The sequence below is a fragment of the Vitis vinifera genome, chromosome 10 (assembly GCF_030704535.1).
Source record: "Vitis vinifera cultivar Pinot Noir 40024 chromosome 10, ASM3070453v1".
Lineage (NCBI taxonomy): Eukaryota > Viridiplantae > Streptophyta > Magnoliopsida > Vitales > Vitaceae > Vitis > Vitis vinifera.
The window spans coordinates 23,146,630-23,165,586 of NC_081814.1; the positions used below are offsets into that span (position 1 = coordinate 23,146,630).

The 18,957-nt window shown below is 32.9% G+C and overlaps 1 protein-coding gene across 1 annotated transcript; it reads right to left on the bottom strand.

The window, feature by feature from the left end:
* Positions 1–16,682: 16,682 nt before the first annotated feature.
* Positions 16,683–18,197, bottom strand: LOC100245970 (uncharacterized). The gene is made up of 3 exons (XM_002272771.5): positions 17,883–18,197; positions 17,499–17,796; positions 16,683–17,381 (listed from the first exon to the last, which is right to left on the bottom strand). The coding sequence occupies exons 1-3, from the start codon at positions 17,936–17,938 to the stop codon at positions 16,824–16,826; spliced, it is 912 nt and encodes a 303-aa protein (XP_002272807.1). The 5' UTR covers positions 17,939–18,197; the 3' UTR covers positions 16,683–16,823.
* Positions 18,198–18,957: the final 760 nt, after the last annotated feature.

Below are 18,957 nucleotides of genomic sequence, written 5' to 3' on the forward strand. Positions count from 1 at the left end.
CATATGGTCCCTCATTGATCTGAATTCATTGGGATTGTCCTGATGATCATGGTGACTATGCTGATCTTCAGGTGTAGTTTCCATGATGTTCAAGATTACTTCCAACTCCTTGTTATGAGGGGTTTCAAGTTTAACAAGCCTTTATCCACAATCTCGTATCCACTTTGGCATACACAACTAGTATCAATTGTAACAAACAAAGAAAAACAAAAACAGAGGAAAACAAAAATAAAACTACCAAAAAGAGTTCGCTTAACCAAAACTAAATTAAAAGCTATGCTAAAATATAAACAAGTAAAAGAAACAACTTAAAGAGTTAGTAAAATGAAGGAAAATTCACCAAACTTGTGATGAAAACCACAAGTACCCTGAAATAATATCACTATGAAGTTAGCACCTTCCCCGGCAACGGCGCCATTTGATTCGTTCCTAATTGGTGTCTCAGCTAATTCATGTCCAGCTGGTGTTCTTTGATTGAGAGAGTAATCAACAAAATTTATAACCTATATCACCATTCATTAGGATAGCTTTGCTAATATAGCATAGTGGCTCTAGGATCGTTCATTGGGAAGGGTTTTCAACTCACAACTGATACCAATTCAAAGTAAATTGGTGCTTTTTCATTTCAAGGTTAGCTTAAGAAATAAAACACAAACTTTGTTTAAATGAGGTTTTGTTTAAAGTTAACTAAAAAGAAAGTAATGGAAATTACTTATGAAGAAAAACATTCCTTGGAGGTTTAGGTTCACAGGGGAGGTTCCTTATGCAAAAACAGAGCTCTAGTCATTTAGTTTATTTCCTCGCATTAGAGAATTAACATATAGTCAATTCTCTAACTGGTGTTGTACAGATGTAACCTTTAAATGGATTTCAGCTCTAATTCCCTCTCACTGATGCAATTTGCAATGGCTCGTACCTCTCACCTAGCATTTGCCATTCAAGGTGATCTTTAACTTTGGACTTCCCTTCTCAAGCTCGCAAGAGATAACTAATGGATGTCTCCTTGGAGTCCAAAAGCTTACCAAGTGTTGGCAATTCTAGAAAATCCTACTTCCAAGTCACTTCCCAAAAGCTCACAAGAGATAAACAAGTGCATCTCCATGGACGGAGATCACGTGCCTTACCAAGTGTTGGCTTAAGTGAATTGAAGGTGTTTTAAGTTAACTAAAAACATAGAAATCATTAAAGGATCACACTTTCTTTTCATTAATGGTTGAAACCACAAAGCTATAAATTCTTGCACTTGGAACCTTTCTCGGCAACCTTAACTCCAAGGAACTAAAAGTCTAGCCACTCATTCTCTGAGGAAAATTCCTCAGATCTTGTTTTGCTAGTAAGAAAAAGAATGAGAAAACAAATATATGAAAGAAAAACAGAGCAAGTGCTCTGTAACATATATTTCTTCCTTTCACCGATTACATAATAATAATATATATTTTTCTAAAGAAAATTACAAACTATATATACGAGGTTATTCACCCTTTTTACTTACTTAAAGACTAAAGAATCCTATGATAGGTAGGTTACAAGGAGACTTTGGGGATTTAGACAACAAATATCTAAAGCAAAATATCCCAAAATATCTCAAAATGTCGATCGGAAATATCAGGAAGCTTCAGGAGAACACCACGGCACTGTGCAAAATGGCTGCGAAACTCTCCGGGTAAGCGCTATCAGATGATTCGGATATGTCTATTCAGAGAAGTTGAAACGTCCTCCTCTCCCATTCGGCTGTGAGATATCCAGATGTAAAATGTCGGCACACGGAATTCCTCCCCGGGTGGACTGAGCTATGCTACGCAAGGAGGACCGCGGGGCGCGCAAGGATATCCGGATCAACTCCATCCGGATTCCCCAAGAGGACATGTGGCGTGCTCCCCTATCCGGACTCCCTCAGGGAGAAGCACACGGCACTCATGAACATCACACCCGAACGATAGCATATCCTATCCGGATATGTTGTCCGAATCATTGACTTAATGTGAGCAAGCCTTGCTACAGCCCATATTCCGCCGCCATTCTGTCCGGACATCTTTTACTCCTTGCATTCCAGATTTGCTTATGTCAAAGGACTTCAAAGCTTCGGTTCTACATGTTTCTGAGCTTTCCATTGCTTTGCCATGGATTCCAAAGAACTCTTTTCAATCTCGAATTGCATTGGTGATCAAAAAGCTACCAAAACTTAACAAAATTTGATTAGAATTTATTGCAAGGGTCCTTAATATGTTAATTGGGTTAAAAGGTGATAACTACTACTCAAAAGTATTTAAAAGAGTTAATTACAAGCTATCAAATAGTACTTTTTGAGTAGTAATCACTCTATCTCCAATTATTGAGGCTTTCAAAGCTATACTTTTCTCTTCTTTATCCTTAACTTCTTGATAACTTTTCATGGTGATTTCATGAGTCATCAATAACCCAATCAATTCCTTCAAAGGTAGGTTGGTCAAGTCCTTTACCTCATGAATTGTGGTGATCTTGGCTTCCCAATTCTTTGGAAGGGACCTCAATATCTTCATCACTTTTTCGGATTCCTTGTCATCCTTTCCCAAAGCTTGAAGACCATTAACATATCGATGAACCTTGTAAACATCTTAACAATGATCCATTATCATTTATGGAAAATAATTCATAACCATGAATAAGTAAATTAATTTATATTCTTTTACTTGATTTGTTCCCTCATGAGTTATTTCAAGAAGCCATCAAATTTCTTTAATCAATTTACATTGGCAAACATGATTATACTCATTTCTATCAATAGTACAATGTAGAAAGTAAACAACTTTAGCATTCAAATGAGCTTTAATTTATCAAGTCCATCCCATTTTTATCTAGGTTTTGAAACTATCACTCCATTCTCTAGTTTTGAAGGAATGTTATGACCATTTAAGGTGTCAGTGTATGATGCACACGAACATAACAACCATTGTCCAAAAGTAAAATTTGCATCACGGCTTGCTTGAAATTTAAGGTGAATTAGGGGAAGGGAATATGTTTGGGAACATGGTTGATTGGACTTCATTTTCATTACCACACATCAATTGAATCTCCAACTTTAAATGTTAAACCCCCTGTGTGATTGTAGACACGTAAGATTGTTGTTATAAAGAAGTATGGTTGATTCATTACCCCCACAATAAGAGGTTGGATGAGAATGCCTTGCCCGAGTCTAAGGATCTACTCAAGTTTCTACCATCCCAAGTTTGCATGTATAAAATGGTGTACATCCCACAATCATAGCTATAAGACAAAATGGAATGCCACACAATAAGAAGTTACCTCTGTAATTGTAGGTGTAATCAGTATGAAAGTTATTTAATTTACTTGTGCATTATCATGGCTGACGATGTCGACAAATTGTGGTTGCTGGCTTTTCATATCCACACCATTTCAAGCAAAGGCTTTCCCTATTAGGACCCTTAAGAACATTGCAATCTTCTTGGCTTGTCGTATAAAGTGCATGTTCTCAAGAGCTGCTGCTAATGATAGGATATCAATGCATTTTTTTTTACAAGATTGAGACATAGGACCACCCATTGGTTGAATTCACATTGGGGGGGGGGGGGGGGGGGGGGGAGTACTAATGTGCAATGTCATTGAAATGAAGCAATGTTAAGAGCATAAGAGACATGAAATTGTTATATCCAAACATGTGGGAAACTGTTGGAGATACAAACATATCTAAATAACGGAGTAACTGGTCATAATGGTCGATTCCCTTGGTGTATGTGCTTAGCCTTTTGTGAATTAAGGCTTTTAATGCATTTGAGGTCATGCCAATTGCAATTTCCTGTGTATAGCAATTGTGAGACAAGATTAATATGAATGGTACATGAAAATGAAAGATAATGCAAGGAAATATATAACCAATGTATTTTGGTATATATTCGTGAACATATCTTATTCAATTCTTTTCATGTTCTTGAAAATATTGTAAATTTCTATTAGTGGTTATTATTGTGTATGCATTAAAGTAATTTATTTCTTTTTTTTGTGTTCTTTCTTATTTTCAAATTTTTGTGTAAATTAAATTTATCTTGTTTATTTTACAATAATAATAATGAATTGAAAACGATCACAAACACTATACCAGTCAATTGGGTATTTGTAAATGATCACAAATTCAAGCATGAATATGATGGCGGTGAAAGTGGTGTTGCAACATAATCAGTCAAGTATTTTCATCATACAATACATAATCTCAAACACTATACCAAGGTTCAAACTAAGAAACATGCTATTTATATCAACCAAATTTCTTATTTCCTTCAAACACAGTCAACAAAACTCTGATAAAACTTCATCCCTATATTTGTTTCTGAAAAAGCATGGGAAAATAATTTTAAAAAATAAATTAATTGAACATCACAATAGTATCTGCTTCATTCTTCACAACCAAGCAACTACAAAGAAAAAACCAAACTTCAAATTTGTTATTTGCCTCTTTTTCCCATGCTTTCTTGAAAACCAAACAAACTGTATACAAAAATTCATTTTTGCATCAAATCAATGAAAACTAATAAACAAAGACATTTCTCTTCAAATCCTAGGTTGTGCTGAGCAACAATGCCCTGGTATTTCCACCATACCACCCTACTGGCTTGGGAATCACCCTTCTTGCTCACACAACAACCCATAAGCTAACTGCAATATATTAATTGGCTTGACGCCATAATACCCAAGCCCATAACACAACTGATTGAACATTAAAGAAAGACAAAGACAAGGAGACTCAACACAAAGAACAGAAAAATGGTACCTTCTACTCTGAACAAGAGTGGGGTTGTGATTTATCTCAATAAGAAAGGTCATGGATTGGAGAAAGGAGGAGAGAGGGTTTGTCACTCCCTTCTTGTCAACACGATATCAATGTTGCAACCAATGAACCTCACGTACAGATGAAGAAATTTGTAGGCTACCCTCTCGAACAAGTTAGGGTTAAGGCTCCATCAAAGAAGTCCTTTAATTAGTCAAGATTAGGGCTCCACCAAAGAAATCTCAATGGTTGGGGTTTAATTACTATATTTAGTCATTTAAGTTTTTATTTTAATTTATATTTAATTTAGGTTGGGAGAATCATGTATGTTTAAAACCTAGGTTAAGTCATCATATGTGTTCTTTTAATTTAAAAGTGGGAATTACATTTCAACAAGTTTTAAATTTATGTTTTATTATGGTTATAAGGTGGTTAAGTGATCATTTTTAGCCAAATTGGGTTGGTTGACATGATTGTGGCATTGCCTTGTTGGCTGGTGTGGTTCCCAAGCAAAAAGGCACTAGGAGAGTATTGTATCAGTGCATGAAATGAGAAATTTTTTTGCCCAAAAATGCATTACCCCATGAAAGAGTCATTTTTAGGTTTTGAAAACAACAATAATTTCTAAATACTACATATTTACATAATTCCCACTTTTTCTTTTTAATTTTTGTTTTTTTATAAAAATTAAAATATTAAAAAAAATTCATCATTAGTTCATGGGTATGTTTCAATTTTTCTTTCAATCAAATTTAGAAATTTTATCTTTTTCCCAATTTCAACTTTTATAACATGACGAGAAATGTTAAAATATATGAATGGAAAGAGGGGCATTTTTTTTTATAGTTCGAGGATAATTATTGTCTTTGTATATTTGGAGAATTGGTTTGTGTGATTTAGCACTGCTTTTACGTCATTTATCTTTACTAATAATGAGGGGTTTGCATTGAGCTAACCAATTAAAATGAATTTGGATAATCATTTTTAGTACTCAAGCTTATTTTAAATTGAGTTTCTTCAACTTATATTTAATTTCGGTTAAGCCTTAGACCAAAATTTAGATAACATAAGCTAGTTTTTTAAAAAACAATAAAAAAAAATGTCGACAACAAAGATGGATAAATTTATTTTAAATTTTTTATTATCATTTTGAGATATTGTGTTATTTTCTATTTAAATTTTGACATAAATATATAGAAAAATGTTTGAAAAGAACCAAAAAAAAAAGTGTGAGAGTTCAATTCAATCCAATTTTAGTTGAGTAGGTGGACTTGTATTCATTTCAAGTTAAATATTTTTGGATGGGGTTTGATGGTGATTTTAGGAAATATTTTTAACATAATAATTATTTTTTAAAATAATTAGGTATTTGACAAAATTTAAGAAATACTTCTAAAATTTTAAAAATTCAATTATAATGTTTCTGAATAAACATTTGATAGGTAGTTCTCCTAAAAACACTTTTATAAAAAAATACTTTTATTACAAACACTTTAAATAAAAATACTGTCAAACGGGGCTCTAATTTATATTGCACTTGGATTGGACATATTAAACTTAACCCACTCAAATTGCAACCCTAACAACAATACTTAAAAGATATTGGATTAGTATTTTGCCTATTCGACATAGCAAAGGGCACAATCATGAGTTTGAGCCCAACAGAAAGAGCCCAGCCTTGACAAGATTGGGTTGGGCTCCTACAAAAAATTCAACCCCTATCATTGGGCTTGGTTTTGGGCTCCAACCCACACAACTTGCTATGGTCAACCAGTTGTGATTCCTGTCCAGCAAAATGGACCTTTATCTCTGGGCCAACACAAGTTACAAATAACCCAACCCATTGAGCGGAAGATCTGACCCAGGTGACGATGGGTCCAAGTTCTTACTAGGATTTTTTTAATTTTTTTTTAATGGGTAAACTTTATTATTATGATGATTATTATTATTGCTCGAACTTGGTGTCATCCACAAGCACGTGGCAACCCCTAACCAGTTGAGGAAGGGTCTTAGAAGGCCGTACCTTGTTATTTTGTAGGCTATAATATTGAAACCCTTCCCGTCTTGAGTCTATCCTCTGGAAGCATTGGATCCTAGTTGAGTCAACCCGAAATTAATTGACCCTTATCTTCCAACCATAATGAAATATACACTTAATGAAAAAGGTGGTTGTCAATGTTGGTAGTTGTACAAATTGTTGCCTACAAGCATATCTTTTCCCATGAATTCATATTCTTAGGGTGTTGAAGGTCCAATACGTTACTTAAAAGTTTAGTTGTTATATGTAGTTGTCACATTGGACCACCCCACATTCCACGGTAAGCATCTTGGATGTGAATATGGTAATAATGATGATATGGTTGGACTATTATTAGCATCACAACATGGACTATCTCCATATTGCATTTGTTCTTTACGAGTATGGATACTTTATAGATCCTATTGCTAGCAGATTGACCAAGATTTTTTCAATTTCTTCTTCTTCTTCTTCTTTGTGTGTAAATGGGGTTGAAGGAGTGAAGATTGTGGTCCAAGAAGATATGTTTAGAGGGGAATAGGCCCTTAAAAGGCAAATGGGCCACATGTGTTTTATATGTGTCACTCATCAATAGGGCATTTGGTGGTGGTTGTGCACAAGAGCACAAGATCTCATCCAATTTTCACTTTACTAGAAAGCATAAAACTCATTTCATGTTTTAGGTAATAATCCAAAAGGCCTCTCATTCATTAGGTCACTGTCAAACTCATGGCCTTTCACTTTAGCTTGTTGCAATGCTTTCTCCCTAAAAAGGAGAAAAGAGAAGGTTGATCTAGAATAAAGGACATCCCCACAAGTACCCTCTCATCTTCATCAATCACTTTGTACCCTCTTCTTTTTTTTTCTTTTTTTTAAGTTGGAAAAACTTATACAACTCTCCATTTTCAATATATTCAATACCCAATCCTTTTCACATTGGAAGAAAAAAACAAGGGCATTTCTACTAATAAGACGTAATGGGTATCCACTAAACCCATATGAGTGGGAATTTCAAAATCTATCTCCAATATATATGAAAAGGCCATCCACTAAAATCACTCATGTTGGATGGTTGAGTTATGTTGGTTTATTGCAATTTTTAAGGTTTTTAACTTCAAAAAGAAGGACAGAATCATTATGGGGAAGATGGGGGTTGGGTTTGCACTCACTAGCTTTGATTTTTCCAATCTTCCCCCATAAATGGAATGTGGTGTAGGCCAAGCATATGAAATTATTGATAGTGGGAGAAAATGATGTGTGCGAACACCCATCTCCCCAAAACCCTAGCTACAACTACAAAGAGATAGTTTTTTTTTTTTCTTCTTCTTTTTTTCAACTTTCCGACACTTCATCTTTATTGTGTTTTGATTCAACCATGAAATCAACAGTCCTTTTGCTTTAGCTCTACTCCACCACTATCCTACCCCACCAACTCCGTCCATCTCCATGGCAAGTCCCTAGTTCCCATAAATAAATAGAGAGAGAGAGAGAGAGAGAGAAAGAACAAAGTATGCATTAGATTGTTGAAAGTGATGATTCTAGATGTGTGTGGTCTAGTCTCTCTTTCTCACAAGTTGTCATATGGAGTTGGGGCCCATGTTGTGAAAAGGATGAAATGGATTATAAGATAAGAAAAGGAAGCAACATCAATTCTAAGGTGATGAAGGAGTCGATGTGTGGACCAACCCCACAATTACACAATGAGAGAAAAGCTAAGTTTCAGTATCATGGACCCCATGACTCTTAATTGGATCCATTTTATTATTTTTATCTACTTGGTTTTTAAAAATTAAAAAATTAAAAAATTAAAAATAAAAAAAAAATTCCCGTAGACTTTCTCCACTCCATCCCCTTCAAACCCCACCCAACTACATGGAATATGGATAAATCTGCAAAGTAGACTGCTTTTATGACACACCTTTCCATCTCTTTTACACTGGTGGGGCCACACCCATGAGCCACCACCCCTCTCATCTCATCAAAGATTCAAAAATTGGGAAGGACAGAACATGGGCCTTGATTACTGGGATCCTCCTCACCTTTCCATGGCTAGCTAGCTCATTTGGGTCCCATTCAATAAACAAAATGACTGATGACATTCAGCACTGGGCACAGCATGTGAAGGGACCAAATATGATCTCTTGATGCTCTATGGTCTTAGGCCCGATTCCTCCTCATTTCATCATCTTCTTCAAGGATCATAATTGTTCTATATAATCCTCACAAAGGATGAAATGATCATGAATCTATCCCATACATATTTTTTTACTCATTTGGGTTTTTTAGTGGTCCACTGAATCCTTTATATACATGTGTGTATATATCAATCCCACTCATAGAGGACAGCAAGTTCAACCATGATCGGCAATTGCCATTGACCCCCTCTCTCCTCCTTTCTTTCTTCATTTTCTAAGTTCTTAATGTTTTCTACCACCAAACCAATGTGCTCAAAAGACAAAGAATTCAAGGCTAAAAAAGCGTACAAAATTGAAGCAACCACTGATTTGTATTTCTTTGCTTTAAAAAGGGAATGTGAATCACCCACCAGACATGATTGTGGCAAAAGAAAAGAAGAAAAGGGAAACCCACATGGCATGAAGCTGTGACAACAACGTCAAGTGAAGCCTTTTCTTGTTTAGTTTGGGATTAGTTTATCCACACTTGCACTCTCTCTTCAATTTTTTTCTAAATCGCAATCACATGAGGGAGACATGAGCCTGGCTTTGTTGGCCGCTTCCTTTCCTTTACTTATAATAAAATAAAAAAGGAAGCATTAGTCCAAATAAAACATTAAAATGTGACCCAAAACCCTCTCTTACATTGCACCAAAAAGAAGCCATCAACGACAACGCTTTAGGTGAAATGCATCTCATTTAATATTGCTCAAATCAATCACCCTCTTCACAAAATCTCAATAATTTTTATTCACAATAATAACTTGTGGTTTACAATTTTGAATGAGAATGTGATGGGTGCTGCATGTTGACCAGACAATGGGGCGGCCATCCTAAGTTAATAGCAACGTGCTTGATGCTTCTACATATGCATCAATTCTTGCATATTTATTTATTTATTTTGTTTATTTTGTCCAAACATGGGGGCCAGAGTTGTTGTAGTGAGAAATGGATTTGGTATTGCTTGTGGTCCACCCTCTTAAACATTACACGAGAGAGATCATAAATTAAAATAATGTCTCCATTAACATTGTAGCCTATGTTTGGTTTCAAAATAAATAAATAAATAAATAAATACACCAACTAAAATTATTTTCTTCTCTTTGATTTCATTATAAAAAAATATTAAAAAAAATCAAATGTAATTAAAATTTTATGTATTTTAAAATCATTTAATATTTATATAATTCAAAAAAATAAGTTTAAAGAAATATATAAAAATAATTTATTTTTTATTTTCTTTCACTTTTTTTCTTATTTTCTTTTTCTTACATTTTCTCTCAAATTTTCTAAAAGCCAAATATAGTCTTTACTCCTCTACAAGCTTAATTATGTCCTTTTGGTTGGTGAAGAATCAATCCAAACAAGGCATTGGCAATATATTTTCTTTATATAGTATTAAGAAAAACCATTTAAAAAAGAAACCTAAAATATTTTAATTGTTAAAATTAGATCTCAATGTTGTTAGGAAATTGTTTTCAAAAATAATTATAAACAATAATTTTTAAAAACTATTTTTTAATATTTTATAGAATAGAAATCTAAAATATTCTTAACTTGTTTTCTACGTTTCTAAATATATTTTTAAAATATTTTTTTTTTTAAAATATGTTTTCCGTTTTTTATTCTAAATAGCATAACATTGTGGGGGAAAACATTTACCAAACATAATATAAATGTTTTAAAAAATAAATTTTTATTTGAAATCTTAAATTGATTTTTTATTGTGAAAATAGGGTGCACATATATAATATTAAAAACATTTTAAAATATGTCAAATTTATTTTAAACAAATAATATATTTTCAAAACAAATTTCCAAAAATTTATTTTGAGTAAAAAATTTATCCAATCATAAAAGTATTTTCAAACCAACCCTAATTATTTTATGTACTACTTATCTCTCTCTCTCTCTCTCTCTCTCTCTCTCTATATATATATATATATATATATCAACTAATACATTAATGCTAGTCAAATTAAGTATGCTTGAACTCGTTAAGTGCTTGCTACGTGGGTAGATTAATTACTTAAAGGCCTCATTTATTGATGGAGATGACATATATATATATATATATAATTAATTAATTAATTAATTTTAAAATACTTGCAATTTTTTTCTTATATTTAAAATTATAATATCAATGAGACAAAAGAAATTGATGCAAACTCATAAAAGAAATCATGATGAAGAAGTTAATTTGGATATATTGATTTATATAAAAGAAATTATAATAATTATTATTTTTATTTTAAAATATGTATAATTTTATTTACAACTTTATATTTTTCTTATATTTAATTACTATCAAAAAGATAAAAAACAAAAAAGTCTTATTATAAAATTTTCATAATGGTTTTATATTATTAGACGTTAAATCAAATTTAAAATAAGATAATTAAAATTAATTATTTACTAAAATTTTATTTTAATATTTAATTTTATGAAAAATATATATCATAGTGTTAATTTATTATATCATAGTGTTTATACAAGTATAAACAATAAGGGCAAATAGGTATAAAAGATCCAATTTTTCCACAAGCTAAAAATCATCATAAATGATCAAAATTATTGATATCTCTAATATGAGAATTTTGTGAAAATACCAATAAAAGTTTTGAAGGTTATGTCTATTTTTTTAAGAAAAAAAATGTTAAAGAAATTGTTTGATTGTATTATAAAAAATATTAAAAAATAAAATATAATTAAAATTAGTTAAAAATTTACATATTTTAAAATTAGTTAAAAATTTACATATTTTAAAATTATTTAGGCATGTTTGGTTCCAAAAAATTTAAGGGAAAATATGAAGAAAAAAATAGAGAGAAAAAGTATAAGGAAAGAAAATAAAAAATAGATTCAAAATCAATAAATTATTTTTAAAAATTTCTTCAAACTCATTTGTCTTCTTTTCTTCTATTATATAAAGATTAAATAATTTTAAAATACATAAATTTTTAATTTATTTTAATTATTTTTTTTTTTTCATATTTTCAATAATGAAACTAAATATGAGAAAACGATTTTCTTTGATATTTTTTTCTTTCCTTCATAATTTCTAGGAACCAAACATAACATATATCAAAGAGTTAAAATAAGTGAAATAAATTTAAAGTATCAAATAAAAATAATTTATTGACTTTAAATATATTTTTTATTTTCTTTTCCTAATTTTTCTTTCTATTTTTTTTTCTTTGCATTTTCTAAGAACCAAACAGAAAACTTTAATCCTTAAAATAAAAAATATTCTAATTAAAATTGGAAGATGTAATAATTAGTGAATTTCACGGGATCATGATAAAAAATAGAAATCAAAACTAAAGAAATTATTATTATTTCTTGCACTAGAAAGAGAAAAGACCCAAACTTATATTCTTTGTTTTTGGTATTAAAACGCGGCTAGATTATCTGAATGAAGGATAGACCAAAAAGAGGGGGCCGGGAGAGATGGATGGTTGTGAATGAAAGCAACCTAGAAACGTGGGTTGATTCTTGAAAGTCCAATGCTGGTGATGGAGGGACAAGAAGCCCCAAAATGAATCAGGCCCCACTTCCCACTTGACAAGATTCCCCCAACAAATCTCCATTCCCATATCCTCTGCCTTTCCTTATCTTTTTAATAATAAATTCTTATTCTCCTCATTTTTATTTTTTTTATCTTACCTTGGACGCTTGGAAACAAAGAAGAAAAATGAAGTGAGGAACTCACCAAGCAACTTCTATCATACAATCATTAAGCTTTTAATAAAGCAGGGAAATCACTTGTGATTAAAATATTTCACATTCATCACTTTCTTCAACTTCTTCTTCTTTTTCCTTTTCTATTTATTTATTTTTTATATTTTTTTTTATTTTTTTATTTTTTTTAAGTACCTTTCTTGTTAACACATCAATGTATGAGATCTCAATTCTATTTTTTATGTCCATGTGTCTTGAGTCATGTTATTTCTCTAATAGAAAATTAAAAAAAAATAAAAGGTCATCTAGACCTTATTCTATGAAAAATAATAATAATAATTTAATTGGCACAATAATATAAAGCTATATTCCTTTTATACGGAATAGGAGATATTAAAAAAAGACATATTTTTAAGCTTTATTTGAATCTTAAAACATTTAAAAATATACATTAAAAAAATCAATAATAAATTTGAATTTTGAGCGGTGTTCTCCCTTTTTTTAGAACTTAAAATTAAATTGTGTTTAATAGTGTTAAGTATTAGATTGTTTGTTTTTTAAAATATTTTACTTATATTAAATATTGAATAAAAAAAATAACAAATTATCATTTCCATTTTAAAAAAAAGTCAAATATTTTATTTTTTTATTTAATGAAAAAATTATAATAAATCATAAAAAAGTAGAAAAATAAACAATTTAAAATCTAAAAACAAATTAGTAAGCTCATGAGAAAGAATGGGAAAAATGATTTCACTATATTTTTTTACCAAGATCAGAACATATCACAAAAATCATTTTTTTTTTACCAAGAACAACTTTAGAAAAAAAAAAAAAGATAAACACCCTCTAATAGATCTTCTTTCATATATTTTTCGATTTCTATGAGATAGGAGATAACCATACATTTTTAAGCTTTATTTGAATTTTAGAAAGTTTGGAAAGAAAAAAAAAAGTAAAAACAGTAAATGATAAATTTAAATTTAATAAAAAAAAATGTTGGACACTCCATTCAATGAATTTAAGGGAAATGGTTTTTAGAATTAAAGTATAATAGGGTCCATTCAATGAACTTAGCATAAGCACGTTACAAATGATGTGGATTTGGGAGATTGAAGTTGATATTGCATCACAAATTTATTAATAAAATATCTGATTTTATGAAGCAAACATTCTACACAACTAAAGACAAATTATTCAACCTCTTTTATAATTAGGTGGTTGAAGTGATTAAAGCCACTCTACGTAATCCCTCTACACATAATTAACCTTTCTTTATGTTTTATATATGAATTATTATGAAATAGACCGTTATTGTTTTCTATACCAACCATTTATTTATAGCTTTTAGGTTGCTGGTTTAGATGTTATTAATTATCTAAGTCTCAATATTTCAATCTTCAAAATCTCTTAGGTTATGTTTGGTTTTTGAAAAATATTAAGAAAATATATATATATAAATAATAATTTTTTTATATTTGATTGTCTAAAAAAATAAAAAAATAAAAATTTTATATATTTTTAAATTATTTAATTTTTATATTAATAAACTAAAATAAGTAAAATTGGTTTAAAATAACAAATTAATTTTTAATTTATTTTTTATTTTTCAAATTTCCTACCACCAACCGTTGCTTTAAGAAAACGGGGTCAAACAAGTCATAAAATGATAAATTTTGCTTTGAACTAGAATGGAAAATGGGGTGAGGTTGTGTGATTGAAAAGAAAAATTTTCCACAATCATGTGTTCACACCAATGTCAGTTAATAAGATAGTTTACCAAGGATGTTGAGAAGGGCAAATAAAATAGTATATTTTCGCAGGAAACAAACAGAGGATGATGGAAAGCGAAGACAAAAGAAAGAAAGAAAGAAAGGGAGGAGGAGAAGGGGCCAAAGGACAGCAATGAGTGCATGCGAAAATGCCCAAACAGACACTGCTTTTATGGCTTTCAAACGCTGCAATGAGTTCAAAAAACACAGAAAGTGGGGCCCAGGAGATGAGGCCAATACTTTGAATAGGTTAATGAAAATGTACAGGTGGCGAAAATGGGTACGTGGAGCCCACGTGGAGGACAGGAGGGGATTCACGTGGGGGGCCCATGGGGAGGGTTTTGTCCTTATCGGAGAGGACAGTGGATTTGCAGAAAGAGCAGATTGTTATGACTTGAGATATTGTGGGTTGGGTTGCATTGCCCAATACACACCAGAATTTGTCAGCAGTGGGGGGAGGTGTCCAACGCTATGACTGACACATTTCACAGCCTGCGCCCCCTCCCACTCCCATTAACGTACGCATTCCGCCATTTCCTCAGCGACTTTTTAGGGTTCCTCCTCCTTTTTCTCTCTCTCTGCCCTGCCCTCAATACCTCATCTTTTCCGCCCTTTTCCCTGCACATTTCTTTGTCCTCTCCCCGTCCCCATTTCACATTTTACCACGTTATGACAGGCTTTTGGACCCTTTTGTGGGCCTTTTTCTGGCCTTCCCGAATTTGAAAGTAAAGCCTACGAAATTTGAGAAAAAGGACAAACACCCTAATACCTCTCATTATTGTCATCAATGTTTTTTTATTTTCATTTTACCATTTTTGACTCGCTCCAGATATGAGAAGAAAAGAGAAGGTGAATCGGCGTGGCGGTGGAACGTACGGCTGAGTTTGCATTTTCACTTTTTGGTGAATAAATAAATTAAAATGAACGAATTAGGTGTGGTGGGGTGGGCGGTGGGCCCCCCAATCAATAATAACCTCTGAGTCCCATCACCATCTGCTGCTGAGGTTTCATTACGTGTCATTTCCTTGTTCCCATTTCTCACTTGGTCACCTCCATCCCCAACATCCCCAACTGCTTTTATTCTATTTTCTACCCCTATTTCTCAATATCTAAACTAAGCTATTGAAAAATATATTAATTTACTCCTAAGTTTTCCATTCTATTTAAGCTTTTTAAACACTTTTCTATTTTTTTTATAATAATAATAATAATAATTTGTGTATAAATTTTTTTTTTAAGCCTCTTTAGTTTCAACCTTTTTTTTGTTTTTAAAATAATAGTCAAATGGGATTTCATTTTTCTCAAATTCTACTTTCTTAATAATTTTTATTTTTTTTCACTTATTTATATTAAAATTGAAAAAATATAAAAGAAATAACAATTTCAATTATTTTAATAGACGACAGCTTTCTACACATTTTATTTGATAGAAATAACTTCATTACGAGTATGTTTGGTTTTCGAAAATACTAAAAAAAATAGTTTATTTGTATTTAGTTTCATTATAAAAAAATTAAATATAATTAAAATTCATATATTTTAAAATTATTTAATCTTATTATAAAAGATATAAATAAGTAAAATGAGTTTTGAGAAATATATAAAAATAAGTTATTAAATTTAAATTTTTTCTTTTCTTTTCTTCTCATTTACCCTCAAGTTTTCAAGAAACTTAAAACATAAATTAATCAATAAACATAGATCTTTCAAAATCCATATTATTCAGAATGTTTATCACCAAAAAAAATATTAAATGGTTTAAACTTAAAACAAAGGAGGCTAGAAGTTTCCCTTTGGAATATTTTTGTTAAATTCCAAGAAACCATACTTTTAATAGTTAAGATAAGAAGTAAAATATGCTAAACAATCACATCTCCATCCCAACTACTTGTGGGGTCTTGTAATGTTATATGAACCATTCTCCTCCTTCCTATCTTATCTTCCCTTACTCATATATTGTTTAGTAGATAGAATCTATCGTAAGCAACATATATGAAACATTTTTATCTTCTTTATTACTTATCCAATTTTGAAAGCAATCCTAAATTTAGCTGACATTTTGTTTTCTTAAATATGTACATATGGGGGAGAAAGGAAGATACTCAAAATAGGGGTATGATGGTCATTGTGTTATTCTAAGTGCAATTATGAAGACATAGTGCACTGGAATCCTTCTGTTTATTTATTTGTAAAGAGATTATGGCAGTAGACTTTTCAGTGAAGCTTCATTAAAAAATACTTTACATTTACCATTTTACCGTTGGAGGTAAGTCAGAGAGTCAAGGGAAATGCTTGGTGCCCATTCCTTGGAGAGCATTTTCATATACCAAAAATGATAAGAGAGAAATGAAAAAATTGGTGTAATCTGATAATGCTGTACTCCTTCTAAGTCTTGAAGATGTGTGGTGTGTTCACTGTTTCTAGGACATGTTAACATGGATACTAGCATTAATGACAGAGTTACATACGGGGCATGTAGTGAGGGTGGTGGACCCACACGCCGTACAGATGCACAGATGCCTGCATGGCAGCAACAGCACGCATGACTCCCCCACCCCACACTTTCGACACTTCCGCTTCTCGCTTTTTTCACCTTCGTTTCCTCTTTCCCCGCCACACTCCCCCCTCTCCTCGCCGTTGCTTCCGCAGCACGACTCTGCCTCTTCTTCTGCTGCGCCACCCTCTCCGCCGCCGCCGCCGCACTGCCGCTCCTCTGTCACGTGCGCCAGAACCTGCTCCAGGTTGGTGCGGAGGGAGTTAGCGGTGGCTTCGTTCGTCTGCGCTAGCTCTCTCCATATCTGGTTCTCTACCGAAAGGGTTCTCACTCTTTCTTGGAGGAGCCAATTCAGTTTCCCGATTCTCTGTATCTCCTCGTCTTTTTCTTTTAGTTTTTTCCCGATTCCTTGGTGAATTGCATTCACCAGCATCCTCGACTGCCGCTTTCTTCTTTCCTGGACCTCCAATCTCACCTTTTCTGTCTGCAACAGATTCAATCCAATTCAATTCCATTTTCTAAATTCAAAAATTTCTGTTTGGTCGTTGAGAAAACTGATGAATAAATAAATGAAAATTTTGAATCCTGTTAAGTTTCTTACATTTTCCGCGATCAAACGGTCAATCTCTAATTGCTGCTGTTGCATCTGAAGGGACAGTTCTTCGCCGAAAAGGGATGAAACGTCGAAAACGCTTTGCTGATTGCTCATCCAATCCCTTGAACGCTTTCTCGGAACTGGAATATTATAGGTGAGGCCACTGTCCGCTTTCACCGGTGCCTTTGCATCACAAAAGCTTGATTGATACATAGGCAAGAACGTTTCCGCGATGGCCCCAGCCAGGGGAAGATCAGATTGTATCAGTGTGTGATAGTTTCCATTGTTCGTATTGGGAAAACTTCTGCATCAAAATTCAAAGAAAACGTAAGGAAAAAAATCATTACAAAAAAAATCAATTAACAGGAATCTATGAAAAAAAAAAAATACCTGTTGGTGATGGGTTGAGAAGGGAAGAGATTCACATGTGGAGCTTCAACCGCCATGGAAGCTTGTATTTGTAGTTTGCCGGTGATTCTTCTTCTAGTATTTTCTCAAGAAAATGAGGATAGAAAGAGGAGGGGGAAAGGGGAGAGAGAGGGAGAGAGGGAGAGAGAGAAGCAGAGCATGCAATAGAGATGTGTCTGAATGAGTTCGCTCGGGTTTTATTTAGCGGTTAGTTTAGAGAGAGAAAGAGTCAAAAACAAAATAAGAAAGAGTTTCTAGGGAGAGAAAAAATCCAATCCCCTCAAAAACTTATCAACATATATTTAATTCCCCAGATTTTGTACTTCCAAATTTTGCATCACTCTTCCCAAAACCCCCTTCCCACTCCCCCATGTCCGATTCGACCCAAGGGGTATCTGAGTAATTTCCCTTTAGACACCTCATTTAGGAGCTGTGATTTCGGGGTGAGTAACTGACACCCTGCATATCCGCCACGTAGACGAAAAGTGGTGGCGGTGAAACGGCTGCCACGTCATCAGGGCATGGGGGTAGAGTCCAAGGAGAGGGGCTCGTTGGGAACGTGAGGGAGAGAGAGGGTTAGGGGGGATGGGGCCCAGGCGTGTCGCACGTGTGAGGTGTATGTATGACTTTATGTCGCCACATGTGTGGACCCACATTAATGAGCGTGTGAGTGGGGCCCGCGTTCTGTTTCATAGTGGTTTCCCCGTTTTGCAAACTTTGTCTCCCCCAATTTCTTTCTTTTTCAACCGGGCTGTCTCTGTACGGACAACTCAGACATTGATGAATCTCTCTCACGCTGCCCCTCCACTACCCCCGGCCCCCACCTCCATCAGGGTGTGACTTGTGTGTGAGTGGGCCTTCAATTTTTGCTTCCTCTATTATCACCTTTCACCATTTACTACAAATTTTCATGCTTTCTTTTTTCTTTTTTTTCTTTTTTTTTCTCATCCCATTTTCATTAAAACAGATATTTCAAAACATGGTATGCAAACCCTTCTCGTTATTATCACCTATTCTGTCATCACGCAATAAAACATTTCCCTAAAACTTTGGTGCA